The sequence below is a fragment of the Chelonia mydas genome, chromosome 21, assembly GCF_015237465.2.
Source record: "Chelonia mydas isolate rCheMyd1 chromosome 21, rCheMyd1.pri.v2, whole genome shotgun sequence".
NCBI lineage: Eukaryota > Metazoa > Chordata > Testudines > Cheloniidae > Chelonia > Chelonia mydas.
Window position 1 is genome coordinate 18,494,929 of NC_051261.2, and position 19,623 is coordinate 18,514,551.

The following is a 19,623-nucleotide window of genomic DNA, read 5'->3' on the forward strand; positions in this document are numbered from 1 at the left end:
GCGGGGCACGCCGGGAGTTGTAGTTCCCTGACGGCGCAGGGCACGCCGGGAGTTATTGGCCGCAGGGGGCGGTGCTCCCGCTGTCCCGCGCGCATGTGCCTGGGCTGCGGCGGGGGCCAGACCTGTCCGCGCGAGCTAGGCCATGGCGGCGGGCGGCGCCCCGTCGGGCGGAGGGGCCGGGAGCTCCAAGGTGGCGCCCAGCGTGGAGTTCGATCACAGCTGCTCCGACAGCGTGGAGTACCTGACCCTCAACTTCGGGCCCTTCGAGACGGTGCATCGGTGGCGCCGCCTGCCGCCCTGCGACGAGTTCGTCGGGGCCAGGTGAGGCGATGAGGAGCCGCGCCAGCCTGGGGACGGGGTTAAGTGGGTGGCCGAGGTGGGGGTGGGGCTGAGAGTGGGCAGAGCCGAGTGGGCGGGGCAGCACTGGGGTGGGTCAGGGTGTGTGGGGGGTGGGGGCCCAGCGGAGAGGGGGTGGGTCAGGGTGTGTGGGGGGTGGGGGCCCGGCGGAGAGGGGGTGGTCAGGGTGTGTGGGGGGTGGGGGCCCGGCGGAGAGGGGTGGGTCAGGGGGTGGGGGCAGTGCCAGGTCTCCCCTTGCGAGTGTCTGACGGACTCTCTCTCAGGCGCAGCAAACACACCGTGGTTGCCTATCGGGATGCCATCTACGTGTTTGGTGGTGACAACGGGTAAGTCCTACTGCCTTGGCTGGCCTGTGGTGGTGGTGCCAGGCAGCTTCCCTGCTAGCCCTGCCTCTTGCTATGCCTGTTAATATTAGGGGTATGTTATGCAGCTACCCAGGTTTAGATTTAGCATACTGTGGTGTGGATACGCTATTTGTATTCATAGAATCATAGCCTGACCTTAAAAACCTCAAAGGAAGGAGGTTCCATCACCTCCCTAGGTAACGCATTCCAGTGCTTCACCACCCTCCTAATGAAAACGTTCTTCCTAATATCCAACCTAAATCTCCCCCACTGCAACTTGAGACCATTACTCCTCGTTCTGTCATCTGCTACCACTGAGAACAGTCTAGAGCCATCCTCTTTTGAACCCCCTTTCAGGTACTTGAAAGCAGCTATCAAATCCCCCCTCATTCTTCTCTTCCATAGACTAAACAATCGCAGTTCCCTCAGCCTCTCCTCATAAGTCATGTGTGCCAGTCCCCTAATCATTTTTGTTGCCCTCTGCTGGACTCTTTCCAATTTTTCCACATCCTTCTTGTAGTGTGGGGCCCAAAACTGGACACAGTACTCCAGATGAGGCCTCACCAGTGTTGAATAGAGAGGAACGATCACATCCCTCAATCTGCTAGCACTGCCCCTACTTATACATCCCAAAATGCCATTGACCTTCTTGGCAACAAGGGCACACTGTTGACTCATATCCAGCTTTTCGTCCACTGTAACCCCTTGGTCCTTTTCTGCAGAACTGTTGCCTAGCCATTCGGTCCCTAGTCTGTAGCAGTGCATGGGATTCTTCCGTCCTAAGTGCAGGTTTCTGCACTTGTCCTTGTTGAACCTCATTAGATTTCTTTTGGCCCAATCCTCTAATTTGTCTAGGGTCCTCTGTATCCTATCCCTACCTTCCAGCGTATCTGCCTCTTCTCCCAGTTTAGTGTCATATGCAAACTTGCTGAGGGTGCAATCCACACCATCCTCCAGATCATTAACGAAGATATTGAACAAAACCAGGACCAACCCTTGGGCCCTCTGCTTGATACCGGCTGCCAACTAGACGTGGAGCCATTGATCGCTGCCCGTTGAGCCCGATGGTCTAGTCAGCTTTCTGTCCACCTTATAGTCCATTCATCCAGCCCATACTTCTTTAGCTTGCTGGCAAGAATACTGTGGGAGACCATGTCAAAAGCTTTGCTAAAGTCAAGGAATAATGCGTCCACTGCTTTCTCCTCATCCACAGAGCCAGTTATCTCATCATAGAAGGCAATTAGATTAGTCAGGCATGACTTGCCCTTGGTGAATCCATGCTAACGCTTCCTGATCACTTTCCTCTCCTCTAACTGCTTCAGAATTGATTCCTTGAGGACCTGCACCATGATTTTTCCAGGGACTGAGGTGAGGCTGACTGGCCTGTAGTTCCCAATATTCTCCTCCTTCCCTTTCTTTAAAGATGGGCACTACATTAGCCTTTTTCCAGTCATCCGGGACCTCCCCCGATTGCCATGAGTTTTCAAAGATAATGGCCAATGGCTCTGCAGTCACATCTGCCAATTCCTTTAGCACTCTCAGATGCAGCACATCCAACCCCATGGACTTGTGCTCGTCCAGCTTTTCTAAATAGTCCCGAATCACTTCTTTCTCCACAGAGGGTTGGTCACCTCCTCCCCATGCTGTGCTGCCCAGTGCAGTAGTCTGGGAGCTGACCTTGTTCGTGAAGATAGAGGCAAAAAATCATTGAGTACATTAGCTTTTCCCACATCCTCTGTCACTAGGTTGCCTCCCTCATTCAGTAAGGGGCACATGCTTTCCTTGACTTTCTTCTTGTTGCTAACATACCTGAAGAAACCCTTCTTGTTACTCTTAACATCTCCTGCTAGCTGCAACTCCAAGTGTGATTTGGCCTTTCTGATTGACAACCTATAACTCTATTGGTTGCCAGGGTTTGGCACTTGTGTGGTAATTCTACACCTGTGGCTGCTGTTTGACACTTGCATTACAGCAGCATACTAGTCAGCTCTTTATCATCACTATCCAGCTAGGGAACAGGAACCTTTCCTTTCAGTTGTAGACTGAAGTGGTTTGAGCATTGGCCTGCTAAACCCAGGGTTGTGAGTTCAATCCTTGAGGAGGGCCAAATTGGGGATTGGTCCTGCTATGAGCAGGGGATTGGACTAGATGACCTCCTGAGGTCTCTTCCAACCCTGGTATTCTATGATTCTAAGCCACTCTTATCCAGTCTTTTGTCACGTCAAGATTAGATTGTTGCAATATGTGGTGCACCTTAAACCAGTCAGATCCTAATGCCTGTGAGGAATGCAGGGACGTGCTTATTGAGGAGGCCACCTCATTTGGAGCATGTGACGCCAATGCTCTGGGCTCTTCACTGGTTGTCTGTTGGTCTCCTGATGGCGCTCAAGAGGTGATCATAACTTATAAAATCTAGGTCAGCCTACCTGAGAGCGTGCCTCTCTCCCTGGGTCAGATTGCTACAGCTAGGGTCAGCAGAGGTGTATGAGCTGGAGGCCTCTCATTATAAAAGAAGGGGCAGTGGCAAGTAGGGAATTCTCAGTGAAAAGTCTGAGACTCTTTTTTTTCCCCCATTGTTGGTCTGAAACAGGCTGAATTTAGTGACCTTTTGGGCACACTGCAAAATCTATCTGCTCTGCAGGGTTTTTGGAGAGAGCTGAAGAGTGTTTTCCCCACTGCTATGAAAGAGCAAGAAGGAGCTTGCAAGTGGCTTTCCGAGTTCCCGTTTAATTGATCATTTCAATACTGCTGAGATAGCTTTGTATTTATTATTATTGGTGTACTAGGGTTTCTAGAGCCTTCAGTAGATAGCTTTTAGTAATTTAAATAGAAATAACTTCATCGTATCAGGTGTTAAAGAATCCAGGCTTGCCAGGGCTGAGTAAGTCTGCTGTGAAAAGTGATACTTGTATGTTTGTTTAATGCTAGCTAGTAAGTCTGCTGTGAAAGGTGATATTAAAACACATACAAATATCACTTTTCACAGCAGACTTACTAGCTAGCAATAAATAAATTACCATGATTTGGACATGTATATGTGTATATTTATTTGTTTTTCCTAGAGCTAATTAAGTGTTTTAGGAAAAAGTGTGAGAGTGGCCACCAGCAAGAGTTGGTGGCCACACTCTGAAGCCACCAAAAAATTTGTCCTGAGAACTCCTGCTCTAGCATATAGTAATTATGTAGTGTCGCTGTGAGAAACGGCAATCAGGTCTCTAAATACTTTAGTAGCACATATCAGGCTTAGTCTTAGAGTTAGTGGAAATAAATTCTTATTTCTTACACTAAGAACAAATATAATCTAACATGGAATTGGAAGTGTTAAAGAAATACACAGAAACTGCTCATCTTACCCTGCCTATGTAAGCCTAGCTTGAGCTTCTTCTTTATTACTCCTGCGGGAATTCTGCACCACTGTGCATGCACAGAATTCATGTCTCCTGCAGATTTATTTGTTTCCCCACAGAAAAATTACTTCTGATGGGGAAGCAAAGGGAAGCCATACGAGTGGTCATACACCCCTCCTGAACAGCGTAGGTGCATCGTTTTGGGCGCTCAGAGCAGCCAGCAGAGAGGTACATGACCAGAGGGATGTGGGGCTGGGAATGCCCCTGCCGGTGGCTCCTACCCTGTACTGGGACTTCCTCTTCCCCTACAAGGAGCAGCCTGGGCCAGGTCAGACCCACCCCCAGAAACCTCCCTTGGCTGTACACCCCCACCTTCTCTGCTTCCTGCTCCCATTGCTCCTAAGCTGTGGGGGAAGGGGGTCACTGTACGAGGAGCTGCTCCCCTGTCTGTCCAACCCCCGTTCATCTGCATCTCCCCATACCCAGACCCCTCCCTGCTGACCATTACCCCCCACGCTCAGAACTCCCCCTGCTGAGCCCCTTGCAGCTGAACCCCCACCCACTGAGCCTCACCCCTTGAATTCGGAGCCCCCCTCCCGCCAAGTCCTCCCCTTCCCCCCTGCATCCAGACCATCACCACTGAGCCTCCACACTCAAACCCCCACCCCAAGGAGCCCCATGCATCTGGACCAACCTGACGAGCCCCCCCCTCCTGGACCTCCATCCCACTGAGCCCAGCCAGCTGCACCCAGAACCCTACTCTACCAAACCTCACTCCCGCAGCATCTGGACGCCCCTGCTGAGTCCCCCCTGCCGAGCCCCATCCCATCCGGACCCCCACCAGGCCGTCTGTGCTGAGCCCCAACCACTTCATCTGGTTCGCCCTGAAGAGTCCCATTCCCCCTATATCCGGAAGTCCCTCACACCGAGCTGCCCGCACCCAGATTGTGCCACACAGAACCCTCTCATCCCACACCTGGATCCCCCCACAGTAAACCCTTCAACTCTTGGATCCTGCTGGGCTGAGCCTGCCTGCCCCACACCTGTATCGGGGGCCAGGGCTGGGTGTGTGTGTGAGACTGTCCCTCTCGCTTGCTATCGTGGTGCATCTGGTGTGGAGGGGCAGGAACCCGGGGTGTTTATGGGTTCAGCGTGGCTCTTGTGGTATATCAGGTTCAGGTGCAGCCTCACTGCTGAGTCCGTGTCCCAGGGTGGGCTGTAGGGTGATCTCCCACCTCTGTGCAGCCAGTGGCCTGTAACGTCCACTGCCATTCTGGAGCCTCCACGTTTATTTATTGACAAATGAAATATGCAGAATTTTGCAAAATTTTAAAATATTGTATGCTGAATTTTTATTTTTTGGCGCAGAATAATTTATAAACTCATGAGTAATTTATTTAAAGTTACACAAACGTATTGTGCCATGACTTGTCTTTGTCTTACATCACCTCTCAGCACCAATCCTTACTGCTGAGTTACCGGGCTGACTTTGGGAATCCCGCATTTTCTCTGACTCTCTCCCCTCCCAAGCCCACCATGATCTATCTGTGTGGGGAGCTTCTGGGACTAGGGACGCCACACTGCACTCTCCTGAGGTTCCCTCCTCCAAGGTCTACTACCCCTTCTTCACTCAACTCACCTCTCCAGGCAAGTCTAGTCAGACTTGTCTGACCCTCTGCCTCCCAGTTCCCTGTGACTTTCCTGTCATAATTCCCATATCCCTCTCTCAAAATCCACTCTCCAACTTCCTTGCTCACTTCCTGTGCAGAGGCTCCACCCGCTCTGGTAATGTTGCTACTGGTTCCTTCACACTGACAATGTAGTGGTTCTGTGACTTCCACTCTCCGTTCTTTCAGATACCCCACTTTCGCTGACAGGGTATTAGTTACCACTCTTATGGGGTTTGTTTGTTCTTCAGAGTGGATTGAAAATATAAGGTATTATGTCAGCTTTTGTGCTCCTTCATGTTGAGAGAACAGAAAGCAGCACCACAGAGGGAGAAAAACATCTTCCCCTAATCTTTTTGTTACGGTCCTTCATGGTTATCAGGAGGGGTTGTCTGGAAGATTCTGCTTCTGCTTATGGGCGCTGCTAAAATAATTTTCTAGTAGTGCAAACTCCAGAGTTGAAATGTTGTCTCTCCCTGAAGAGACAAGTTCAAATCTAAGTAAAGTTGACTCTGACCCTGATTTTTAAGGTAAAGAAATTGAGTTCTGTGTGGTTGTCTGAATATAGTCTCAGTAAATCTTAATATTGAAGCTCTCTTGTCTGTGGATTTAAAATAATAGCTGAACCCTTAAACTTAGTCTGGTGTGTGCATCGTCCTTAACATTAAGAGTTATGGTCTGTCCTGGTGCCATTGCACAAAATTTCCCTTCTCTACACTGTTGTGGCATCTTTGTATACCAATTGGCTGTTACCTTTCCCACCCCAGAATCTACTGCAGTTCACTGGTGCTTATGTATTGCACAGTTCCATGCAGAACAATGCAAAGTGTTTTTGATTGGAAGGTACTGTGTAAATGTAAAATATTACAGTATGTTGTTTCTAACCTGGGACACCCTAAGTCTGGAAGGCTGCTTTATCACTGACAAGGTAGCCCGGGTGGGGTGGGGGAGGAGGGAAGGACAAGGCCACATTGCTTATTTTAACCACACTACAAATCAAAGCTGTTTGAATGAATATGGTGTACTTAGATTTCTAGAAAGCCTTTGATAAGGTTCTCACCAAAGGCTCTTACGTAAATTAAGTTGTCATGGGGTAAGAGGGAAGATCCTTTCATGGATTGAGAACTGGTTAAAAGACAGGGAAGAAAGGGTAGGAATTAATGGTAAATTTTCAGAATGGAGAGGGGTAACTAGTGGTGTTCCCCAAGGGTCAGTGCTAGGACCAGTCCTATTCAACTTATCTATAAATGATCTGGAGAAGGGGGTAAACAGTGAGATGGCAAAGTTTGCAGATGTTACCAAATTGCTCAAGATAGTTAAGACCAAAGCAGACTGTGAAGAACTTCAAAAAGATCTCACAAAACTAAGTGATTGGGCAACAAAATGGCAAATGAAATTTAATGTGGGTAAATGTAAAATAACGCACATTGGAAAAAATAACATAACATACATACAATATGATGGGGGCTAATTTAGCTACAACTAATCAGGAAACAGATCTTGGAGTCATCGTGGATAGTTCTCTGAAGACGTCCACACAGTGTGCAGCAGCAGTCAAAAAAGCAAACAGGATGTTAGGAATCATTAACAAAGGGATCGAGAATAAGACGGAGAATATCTTATTGCCCTTATATAAATCCATGGTATGCCCACATCTTGAATACTGCGTACAGATGTGGTCCCCTCATCTCAAAAAAGATATACTGGCATTAGAAAAGGTTCAGAAAAGGGCAACTAAAATGATTAGGGGTTTGGAATGGGTCCCATATGAGGAGAGATTAAAGAGGCTAGGACTTTTCAGCTTGGAAAAGAGGAGACTAAGGGTAGGGATATGATAGACGTCTATAAAATCATGAGTGGTGTGGAGAAAGTGAATAAGGAAAAGTTATTTACTTGTTCCCATAATATAAGAACTAGGGGCCACCAAATGAAATTAATGGGTAGCAGGTTTAAAACAAATAAAAGGAAGTTCTTCTTCACTCAGCGCACAGTCAACCTGTGGAACTCCTTGCCTGAGGAAGTTGTGAAGGCTAGGACTATAACAGGGTTTAAAAGAGAACCTCCATGAATTTATCTAGTTAAGTCCATTAATGGCTATTAGCCAGGATGGGTAAGGAATGGTGTCCCTAGCCTCTGTTTGTCAGAGGGTGGAGATGGATGGGAGGAGAGAGATCACTTGGCAGCCTTCTGTTGCTTGGGCCATCATCTGGAGTGGAGTGGCTGGGTGCCTGGAGTCTCCCTCCCCCGTGTTCTTGGGCGACTTGGTGAGGAGGATATGGAACTTGGCGAGGAGGGCAGGCAGTTATACAGTGGATGCAGCAGCAATCTGTGCTCTTGTTGCCTTTCCTGCAGCTCCACCAGACGTCTGATCATGTCCGTTTGCTCCCCCATTAGCCTCAATATCGCCTCCTGCGTGTTCTGATCACGCTCACTGATTGCTTTCTTGGACTCTGCCACCGAATGCCTCCAGGCATTCAGCTGTGCCCTATCAGTGCGGGAGGAATGCATGAGCTCGGAAAACATGTCCTCGCGAGTGCGGTTTTTTTCTGTCTTCTAATCTGCGATAACCTCAGGGATGGAGATGATACGGGGAGCCTAGAAACATTTGCACCTGCAGGGGGGATAAAAAGGGAGAGTAAAATTTAAGATGATACATTTCTGAGAACAAAAGGGAGACTCACAGTGAATCAAGCAATTCACAGCAGACAGCACGTGCTTTAGATACAAGGTCGCATTTTGCATTTTATTTTGAGCGTCTGCTGGTATGGTGACACATCACACACAGCTGGGCAACAGAATTCCGTTTTCAGGCAGCCATGGTAAGCCAAAGGATACACAGGGTTGGCTTCTTCCGCCTTCATAACATGTGGGAATGGTTTCAAACTGCAGCGCCCTCCTTTCTCATAGCAAGCAATGCTGGTTGAGTTTGCCGTTTAAAAGGAGGGGCTGTAGTTTTGGGGTGGATGTGCAGCACACCCCTCCCCCTGCACCCCACTGGGTGGCTGTTCTCTGGGATGATCCCTTTTAGTCAAGCACAAACAGCCCAGCATGAACAGGGTCCTTTTACTGTTCCCTTACAAAAATTCCCCTATTTCAACCAGGTGGCCATGAATGATATCACTCTCCTGAGGCTGACACAGAAAGATAAAGACCGAATGGTGCATGAATGCGACCAAAATCCAGGAACATTCGCTGCCATGCTTTGTGCTGCAATGATCCCAGACTACTTGCTACTAGCTTGGCGTGGTAAAGTGTCCTACCATGGAGGACAAAATAAGGCAGCCCTCCCCAGAAACCTTCTACAAAGGCTTTCAGAGTACCTGCAGGAGAGCTTCATGGAGATGTTCCTGGAGGATTCCCGCTCCATCCCCAGACATGTGAATAGACTTTTTCAGTAGCTGTACTGGCTGCGAACGCATCCCAATTCTTCAGGGCAAATCAAACATTAAACACAATTGCTTTTAACCCCTGTAGTGTAGTTACAAATGTGCACTCACCAGAGGTGCCTTCTCTGGCTTCAGGGTCGGGGAACCCGCCTTGGGAGGATATTGGCTCCAGGGTGATGAAAAGGTCCTGGCTGCTGGGGAGAACGGATTCTCCGCTTGCCTGCTGCGCATTCTCCTCTTCTTTCTCTTCCTCATCCACAAACTCCTCCTCAGTGTTGCGTGAGACTCCCCCCTTGCAGGTGTTCACGGACAGTGATGGGGTAGTGGTAGGGTCCCCCACTAGAATGGCATGAAGCTGATCATAGAAGTGGCATGTGTGGGGCTCTGACCCAGAGCGACCATTTGCCTCCTTTGTCTTTTCGTAGCCTTGCCTCAGCTCCTTAACTTTCACGTGGCACTGCTGTGTGTCCCTGGTGTAGCGTTTCTCCACCACGCCCTGTGCGATTTTGGCATATATATCGGAGTTCTGTCTGCACAGATTCTTCTCCCCATACAGCAATCAGATCCAGTGTCTCCCATTCGCTCCATGCTGGAGCTCGTTTTTGATTCTGGGACTGCATGGTCACCTGTGCTGCTGAGCTTGCCACGCTGACCAAACAGGAAATTAAATTCAAAAGTTCCCGGGGCTTTTCCTGTGTATCTGGCTAGTGCATCAGAGTTGAAAGTGCTGTCCAGAGCGGTCACATTGGAGCACTCTGGGATAGCTTTCGGAGGACAATTCCGTCGAATTGCAGAACGCTGCGTCTGCAGTACCCCAAATTGGATCCAGCAAGATCGATTTTAGCACTTGATTTTAAGAGCACAGCAGTTGATTTTAAGAACCCTTTAGGTCGACGGAACGGGATTGGTTTTTAGCCGCATTGCTTATAAAATCAACCTAACATGGCTAAATTCGACCTAACCTCATAGTGTAGACCAGGGCTGTAGCAGTGTCCACACAAGATGTTACTACGCAGCAAGCTAGCATGCTGTAGAGTGACACTCTGGTTTGCCATGCAGTAACGTACCATGTAGACAAGTGCTAAGGTTGCATAGTTGAGCACTAAGAAGTCAGAAACTATAGAAGGTAAACTTGAGCGTGCAACCCTAACTACTGGGAGAGCAATGAAGCGGTGAACAGACAATCCAGGAAGTTTTTGGAAAGGGTAGGGGACAATTTCCTGGTGCAATTGCTGGAGGAACCAACTGGGGCAGAGCTCTTCTTGACGTGCTGCTCACAAACCGGGAAGAATTAGTAGGGGAAGCAAAAGTGGATGGGAATCTGGGAGGCAGTGACCATGAGATGGTCAAGTTCAGGATCCTGACACAGGGAAGAAAGGAGAGAAGCAGAATACGGACCCTGGACTTCAGAAAAGCAGACTTTGACTCCCTCAGGGAACTGATGGGCAGGATCCCCTGGGAGAATAACATGAGGGGGAAAGGAGTCGAGGAGAGCTGGCTATATTTTAAAGAATGCTTATTGAGGTTACAGGGACAAACCATCCCGATGTGTAGAAAGAATAATAAATATGGCAGGCGACCAGCTTGGCTTAACAGTGAAATCCTTGCTGATCTTGAACACAAAAAAGAAGCTTACAAGAAATGGAAGATTGGACAAATGACCAGGGAAGAGTATAAAAATATTGCTCGGGAATGCAGGAGTGAAATCAGGAAGGCCAAATCACATCTGGAGTTGCAGCTAGCAAGAGATGTTAAGAGTAACAAGAAGGGTTTCTTCAGGTATGTTAGCAACAAGAAGAAAGTCAAAGAAAGTGTGGGCCCCTTACTGAATGAGGGAGGCAACCTAGTGACAGAGGATGTGGAAAAAGCTAATGTACTTTTTGCCTCTCTTCACAAACAATGTCAGCTCCCAGACTACTGCACTGGGCAGCACAGCATGGGGAGGAGGTGACCAGCCCTCTGTGGAGAAAGAAGAGGTTCGGGACTATTTAGAAAAGCTGGACGAGCACAAGTCCATGGGGCCGGATGCGCTGCATCTGAGAGTGCTAAAGGAGTTGGCGGATGTGATTATAGAGCCATTGGCCGTTATCTTTTAAAACTCATGGCGATCGGGGGAAATCCCGGACAACTGGAAAAAGGCTAATCTTTAAAAAAGGGAAGAAGGAGGATCCTGGGAGCTACAGGCCAGTCAGCCTCACCTCAGTCCCTGGAAAAATCATGGAGCAGGTCCTCAAGGAATCAATTCTGAAGCACTTAGATGAGAGGAAAGTGATCAGGAAGAGTTAGCATGGATTCACCAAGGGCAAGTCATGCCTGACTAATCTAATCGCCTTCTATGACGAGATAACTGGTTCTGTAGATGAAGGGAAAGTGGTGGACGTGTTGTTCCTTGACTTTAGCAAAGCTTTTGACACTGTCTCCCACAGTATTCTTGCCAGCAAGTTAAAGAAGTATGGGCTGGATGAATGGACTATAAGGTGGATAGAAAGTTGGCTAGATTGTCGGGCTCAACGGGTAGTGATCAATGGCTCCATGTCTAGTTGGCAGCTGGTATCAAGTGGAGTGCCCCAAGGGTCGGTCCTGGGGCCAGTTTTGTTCAATATCTTCATAAATGACCTGGAGGATGGTGTGGATTGCACCCTCAGCAAGTTTGCAGATGACACTAAAGTGGGAGGAGAGGTAGATATGCTGGAGGGTAGGGATAGGATACAGAGGGACCTAGATAAATTGGAGGATTGGGCCAAAAGAAATCTGATGAGGTTCAACAAGGGCAAGTGCCGAGTCCTGCACTTAGGACGGAAGAATCCCATGCACCGGTACAGACTAGGGACCGAATGGCTCGGCAGCAGTTCTGCAGAAAAGGACCTAGGGATTACAGTGGACGAGAAGCTGGATATGAGGCAACAGTGTGCGGTTGTTGCCACGAAGGCCAATGGCATTTTGGGATGTATAGGTAGGGGCATTGCCAGCAGATGGAGGGACACGATCGTTCCTCTCTATTCGACATTGTTGAGGCCTCATCTGGAGTACTGTGTCCAGTTTTGGGCCCCACACTACAAGAAGGATGTGGAAAAATTGGAAAATGTCCAGGAGAGGGCAACAAAAATGATTAGGGGACTAGAACACATGACTTATGAGGAGAGGCTGAGGGAACTGGGATTGTTTAGTCTGCGGAAGAGAAAAATATGGGGGGATTTGGTAGCTGCTCTCAACTACCTGAAAGGGGGTTCCAGAGAGGATGGATCTAGACTGTTCTGAGTGGTAGCTGATGACAGAACAAGGAATAATGGTCTCAAGTTGCAGTGGGGGAGGTTTAGGTTGGATATTAGGGAAAAACTTTTTCACTAGGAGGGTGGTGAAACACTGGAATGCGTTACCTAGGGAGGTGGTGGAATCTCCTTCCTTAGATATTTTTAAGGTCAGGCTTGACAAAGCCCTGTCTGGGATGATTTAGTTGGGGATTGGACCTGCTTTGAACAGGGGGTTGGACTAGAAGACCTCCTGAGGTCCCTTCCAACCCTGATATTCTATGATTCTATGATACCTCCTTGTGCATGTGAATTACAATACAATTCTTGATTAACTGATGATTATATAAAGAAAGGAAGACTTGTGGCACCTTAGAGACTAACCAATTTATTTGAGCATGAGCTTTCGTGAGCTACAGCTCACTTCATCGGATGCATACTGTGGAAATTACCACTATACATACAGACACCATAAACAATAGCTCCTTCCACCCCACTCTCCTGCTGGTAATAGTTTATCTAAAGTGATCATCAAGATGGGCCATTTCCAGCACAAATCCAGGTTTTCTCACTCTCTGCCCCCCCTCAGACAAACTTACTCTCTTGCTGGTAATAGCCCATCCAAAGTGACCACTCGCATCACAGTGTGTATTATAATCAAGGTGGGCCATTTCCTGCAGGAATCCAGGTTCTCTCACCCCCTCACCCCCCTCCAAAAACCACACACACAAACTCACTCTCCTGCCTGTAATAGCCTATCCAAAATGACCACGCACCTTACAACATGCATGAAAATCAAGGTGGGCCATTTCCAGCACAAATCCAGGTTTTCTCACACACGCCCCCCCCCCTCCCCCACAACCACACACACACACACACACACACACACACACACACAAAAAACCCCACACAAACTCACTCTCCTGCTGGCAATAGTTCATCCAAACTGACCACTCCCCACAATGTGCATGACAATCAAGGTGGGCCACTTCCAGCATAAATCCAAGTTTAACCAGAAGACCGGGGGGGGGGGGTGGTAGGAAAAAACAAGGGGAAATAGGCTACCTTGCATAATGACTTAGCCACTCCCAGTCTCTATTTAAGCCTAAATTAATAGTATCCAATTTGCAAATGAATTCCAATTCAGCAGTTTCTCGCTGGACTCTGGATTTGAAGTTTTTTTGTTGTAAGATAGCGACCTTCATGTCTCTGATTGCGTGACCAGAGAGATTGAAGTGTTCTCCGACTGGCTTATGAATGTTATAATTCTTGACATCTGATTTGTGTCCATTTATTCTTTTACGTAGAGACTGTCCAGTTTGACCAATGTACATGGCAGAAGGGCATTGCTGGCACATGATGGCATATATCACATTGGTGGACGTGCAGGTGAACGAGCCTCTGATAGTGTGGCTGATGTTATTAGGCCCTGTGATAGTGTCCCCTGAATTGTTTATGGTGTCTGTATGTATAGTGGTAATTTCCACAGTATGCATCCGATGAAGTGAGCTGTAGCTCACGAAAGCTCATGCTCAAATAAATTGGTTAGTCTCTAAGGTGCCACAAGTCTTCCTTTCTTTTTGCGAATACAGACTAACACGGCTGTTACTCTGAAACCTGATGATTATATACTAGTTTTCCAATAATAGAGGTTGCAAATTACAAAACAGTTTATATTGTAGTCCCGTCTTCAGATCCTTATAGTGTTCTGAAATGTTCACCTTTGGATTAAAACTTCCCTGGAGTCGATCCAAAGGTAAAAGTTTGAGCAAAAGCCCCTCAGTCATTTTTAAGTGAGAAACAGTTTTCAGATTTTATAAATTGTTCCAGTGTGTGTTGGGATGGTGGGGCTGGGAATGGCATAAAGATGGTGAGCTCTTGGTTTTAGTGTGTGCTATGTGTAGGGGCCTTCGTTTTCAGTTTTTATTTTATTTATTTTTTTCCCAGGAATTTATCAGTGTTTATTACTACAACAACAAAAACAGGTGAAAAATCAGTGCAAAAAAGATTAATAATTTTTCTGAGTAAATATCAGGGTTTATTTTGGTGGACGGAAAAATGGTAGAAAAAAGTGTACAGTAGATCAGTACTTTGAATTCTGTTCATCAATGTGGTTTGCTGAAGAACTAAAACAGAACTCTATACACAATGCCACCTCTCAGTTTAAGAAAATATATTTCTGATCACCAAATAAAACTTGAATAAACAGTTTACTCTTGTAGACTTAGAACTATAAATATTTAATTTAACTATAAATATTTAACTATAAATATAATAATTGGGCCACACCATTTGCAGCGCACATATGGAATCATAGAATATCAGTGTTGGAAGGGACCTCAGAAGGTCATCTAGTCCAACCCCTGCTCAAAGCAGGACCAATCCCCAACTAAATCATCCCAGCCAGGGCTTTGTCAAGCCTGACCTTAAAAACTTCTAAGGAAGGAGATTCCACCACTACCGGCTGCCAACTAGACGTGGAGCCATTGATCACTACCCATTGAGCCCGACAATCTAGCCAATTTTCTATCCACCTTATAGTCCATTCATCCAGCCCATACTTCTTTAATTTGCTGGCAAGAATACTGTGGGAGACAGTGTCAAAAGCTTTGCTGAAGTCAAGGAACAACATGTTCACTGCTTTCACCTCATCCACAGAGCCGGTTATCTCATCATAGAAGGCAATTAGATTAGTCAGGCATGACTTGCCCTTGGTGAATCCATGCTGACTGTTCCTGATCACTTTCCTCTCCTCCAAGTGCTTCAGAATTCATAGAATCATAGAATATCAGGGTTGGAAGGGACCCCAGAAGGTCATCTAGTCCAACCCCCCGCTCGAAGCAGGACCAAGTCCCAGTTAAATCATCCCAGCCAGGGCTGTGTCAAGCCTGACCTTAAAAACCTCTAAGGAAGGAGATTCTACCACCTCCCTAGGTAACGCATTCCAGTGTTTCACCACCCTCTTAGTGAAAAAGTTTTTTCCTAATATCCAATCTAAACCTCCCCCATTGCAACTTGAGACCATTACTCCTCGTTCTGTCATCTGCTACCATTAAGAACAGTCTAGAGCCATCCTCTTTGGAACCCCCTTTCAGGTAGTTGAAAGCAGCTATCAAATCCCCCCTCATTCTTCTCTTCTGCAGACTAAACAATCCCAGCTCCCTCAGCCTCTCCTCATAAGTCATGTGCTCTAGACCCCTAATCATTTTTGTTGCCCTTCGCTGGACTCTCTCCAATTTATCCACATCCTTCTTGTGGTGTGGGGCCCAAAACTGGACACAGTACTCCAGATGAGGCCTCACCAGTGTCGAATAGAGGGGAACGATCACGTCCCTCGATCTGCTCGCTATGCCCCTACTTATACATCCCAAAATGCCATTGGCCTTCTTGGCAACAAGGGCACACTGCTGACTCATATCCAGCTTCTCGTCCACTGTCACCCCTAGGTCCTTTTCCGCAGAACTGCTGCCTAGCCATTCGGTCCCTAGTCTGTAGCGGTGCATTGGATTCTTCCATCCTAAGTGCAGGACCCTGCACTTATCCTTATTAAACCTCATCAGATTTCTTTTGGCCCAATCCTCCAATTTGTCTAGGTCCTTCTGTTATCCTATCCCTCCCCTCCAGCGTATCTACCACTCCTCCCAGTTTAGTATCATCCGCAAATTTGCTGAGAGTGCAATCCACACCATCCTCCAGATCATTTATAAAGATATTGAACAAAACCGGCCCCAGGACCGACCCCTGGGGCACTCCACTTGACACCGGCTGCCAACTAGACATGGAGCCATTGATCACTACCCCGTTGAGCCCGACAATCTAGCCAGCTTTCTACCCACCGTATAGTGCATTCATCCAGCCCATACTTCCTTAACTTGCTGACAAGAATACTGTGGGAGACCGTGTCAAAAGCTTTGCTAAAGTCAAGAAACAATACATCCACTGCTTTCCCTTCATCCACAGAACCAGTAATCTCATCATAAAAGGCGATTAGATTAGTCAGGCATGACCTTCCCTTGGTGAATCCATGCTGACTGTTTCCTGATCACTTTCCTCTCATGTAAGTGCTTCAGGATTGATTCTTTGAGGACCTGCTCCATGATTTTTCCGGGGGACTGAGGTGAGGCTGACTGGCCTGTAGTTCCCAGGATCCTCCTTCTTCCCTTTTTTAAAGATTGGCACTACATTAGCCTTTTTCCAGTCATCCGGGACTTCCCCCGTTCGCCACGAGTTTTCAAAGATAATGGCCAAGGGCTCTGCAATCACAGCCGCCAACTCCTTCAGCACTCTCGGATGCAACTCGTCCGGCCCCATGGACTTGTGCACGTCCAGCTTTTCTAAATAGTCCCTAACCACCTCTATCTCCACAGAGGGCTGGCCATCTCTTCCCCATTCTGTGATGCCCAGCGCAGCAGTCTGGGAGCTGACCTTGTTAGTGAAAACAGAGGCAAAAAAAGCATTGAGCACATTAGCTTTTTCCATATCCTCTGTCACTAGGTTGCCTCCCTCATTCAGTAAGGGGCCCACACTTTCCTTGGCTTTCTTCTTGTTGCCAACATACCTGAAGAAACCCTTCTTGTTACTCTTGACATCTCTTGCTAGCTGCAGCTCCAGGTGCGATTTCGCCCTCCTGATATCTTTCCTACATGCCCGAGCAATATTTTTATACTCTTCCCTGGTCATATGTCCAACCTTCCACTTCTTGTAAGCTTTTTTTTTATGTTTAAGATCCGCTAGGATTTCACCATTAAGCCAAGCTGGTCGCCTGCCATATTTACTATTGATTCCTTGAGGACCTGCTCCATGATTTTTCCAGGGACTGAGGTGAGGCTGACTGGCCTGTAGTTCCCAGGATCCTCCTCCTTCCCTTTTTTAAAGATGAGCACTACATTAGCCTTTTTCCAGTCGTCCGGGACTTCCCCGGATCGCCATGAGTTTTAAAAGATAATGGCCAATGGCTCTATAATCACATCTGCCAACTCCTTTAGCACTCTCAAATGCAGCGCATCCGGCCCCATGGACTTGTGCTCGTCCAGCTTTTCTAAATAGTCCCGAACCTCTTCTTTCTCCACAGAGGGCTGGTCACCTCCTCCCCATGCTGTGCTGCCCAGTGCAGTAGTCTGGGAGCTGACCTTGTTTGTGAATGGAGAGGCAAAAAAGTACATTAGCTTTTTCCACATCCTCTGTCACTAGGTTGCCTCCCTCATTCAGTAAGGGGCCCCACACTTCCTTGACTTTCTTCTTGTTGCTAACATACCTGAAGAAACCCTTCTTGTTACTCTTAACATCTCTTGCCTAGCTGCAACTCCAGGTGTGATTTGGCCTTCCTGATTTCACTCCTGCATTCCCGAGCAATATTTTATACTCTTCCCTGGTCATTTGTCCAATCTTCCACTTCTTGTAAGCTTCTTTTTTGTGTTTAAGATCAGCAAGGATTTCACTGTTAAGCCAAGCTGGTCGCCTGCCATATTTACTATTCTTTCTACACATCGGGATGGTTTGTCCCTGTAACCTCAATAAGGATTCTTTAAAATACAGCCAGCTCTCCTGGACTCCTTTCCCCCTCATGTTGTTCTCCCAGGGGATCCTGCCCATCAGTTCCCTGAGGGAGTCAAAGTCTGCTTTTCTGAAGTCCAGGGACCGTATTCTGCTTCTCTCCTTTCTTCCCTGTGTCAGGATTCTGAACTTGACCATCTCATGGTCACTGCCTCCCAGGTTCCCATCCACTTTTGCTTCCCCTACTAATTCTTCCTGGTTTGTGAGCAGCAGGTCAAGCCGAGCTCTGCCCCTAGTTGGTTCCTCCAGCACTTGCACCAGGAAATTGTCCCCTACCCTTTCCAAAAACTTCCTGGATTGTCTGTGCACCGCTGTATTGCTCTCCCAGCAGTTATCAGGGTGACTGAAGTCTCCCATGAGAACCAGGGCCTGCGATCTAGTAACTTCCGTGAGTTGCCGGAAGAAAGCCTCGTCCACCTCATCCCCCTGGTCCGGTGGTCTATAGCAGACTCTCACCACCACATCACCCTTTTTGCTCACGCTTCTAAACTTAATCCAGAGACTCTCAGGTTTTTCTGCAGGTTCATACTGGAGCTCTGAGCAGTCATACTGCTCGCTTACATACAATGCAACTCCCCCACGTTTTCTGCCCTGCCTGTCCTTCCTGAACAGTTTATATCCATCCATGACAGTACTCCAGTCATGTGAGTTATCCCACCAAGTCTCTGTTATTCCAATCACATCATAATTCCTTGACTGTGCCAGGACTTCTAGTTCTCCCTGCTTGTTTCCCAGGCTTCTTGCATTTGTGTATAGGCACTTGAGATAAATCACTGATCATCCCTCTTTCTCGGTATGAGGCAGGAGCTCTCCCCTCTCGCGCGCGCCTGCTCATGTTTTCTCCCGGTATCCCACGTCCCCACACAGTCAACTTCATCCTTTTCTCCTTTGTTTTTTTTTTTTTAACTTTTGAATATTTCCTTGTGTTCTGAAAAGTATTCTGATACAGATTTTCGTATTCTTCCTGATTTTGTGTGTCAAATCTTTAAACTGTTCTCTGCTAACAGCTTGAAATGTGTATGTGGTGGGCATGAGATTCATCAATACCTTCAGGTGTGCAGGCACTTCAGAGCTTGCATGCGTGCCTGTTTATTGTGTGTATCTTGTAGACTGGGGTGGGGAATCTTTTTTTCTATTAGAGGTCATTGACCCACATTAAAAATCAGTCCTGGGCCACACACAGCCCCGCGGGGGGCTTCCCCTAGGCTCTGGAGGAGGGCCAGAAATGCAGGGTTCAGGGTTCTGGAAGGGGCTCTGGGCTGGGGCAAAAGGTTGGGATGCGGGAGTGGGTGAGGGCTCTGGCTGGCGTTGCGGGCTGTGGGGTGGGGCTGGGGATGAGGGGTTTGGAGTGCAGGAGGGGCTCGGGGCTGGGGGTTGGGGTGTGGGAGGAATGTTCGTGGTGCAACCTCCGGGAGGGAGTTTGGGTGTGGGAGGGGGCTCAGGGCTGGGGGAGGAGGTTTGGGGGGTGGCTCCTCTAGTGGCTCCTGGTCTGCGGTGTAGCAGGGTTAAGGCAAACTCCCTGCCTGCCCTGGCTCCAAGCTGCTTCTGCAAGTGGCTGGCATCTCCAGCCCGAGGTGGAGCGGTCAGGGGTTCTGGCTTAGCGCGTGTTGCCTGCACCCGCAGGTGCCACCGTGCAGCTTCCAGAGCAGCTGCAGAGCTGGCGCTGGGGGCAGGGGCAGGTGTGTGGAGCTTCCCTGATTGCCCCAGCTCTTAGGGTTAAG

At 48.1% G+C, this 19,623-nt stretch overlaps 1 protein-coding gene across 15 annotated transcripts in view; it reads left to right on the forward strand.

Moving 5' to 3' along the window:
* The first annotated feature begins 31 nt into the window (after window positions 1–31).
* The window catches only part of LZTR1 (leucine zipper like transcription regulator 1), a 280,121-nt gene continuing 260,529 nt past the window's right edge, over window positions 32–19,623 (forward strand). For 7 of the 15 annotated variants that reach the window (XR_005223269.2, XM_037884953.2, XM_037884954.2 and 4 more), the window contains exons 1-2: window positions 36–321; window positions 621–683. Coding sequence is in view for 14 of the 15 variants with exons in the window: in XM_037884953.2 (XP_037740881.1) it covers window positions 143–321; window positions 621–683 (242 nt within the window). In the remaining variant the exon portion in view is untranslated. Of the gene's footprint in view, window positions 322–620; window positions 684–19,623 lie in introns of all 15 variants that reach the window. The other 8 variants (XM_037884960.2, XM_037884950.2, XM_043533615.1 and 5 more) reach the window with 4 other exon arrangements.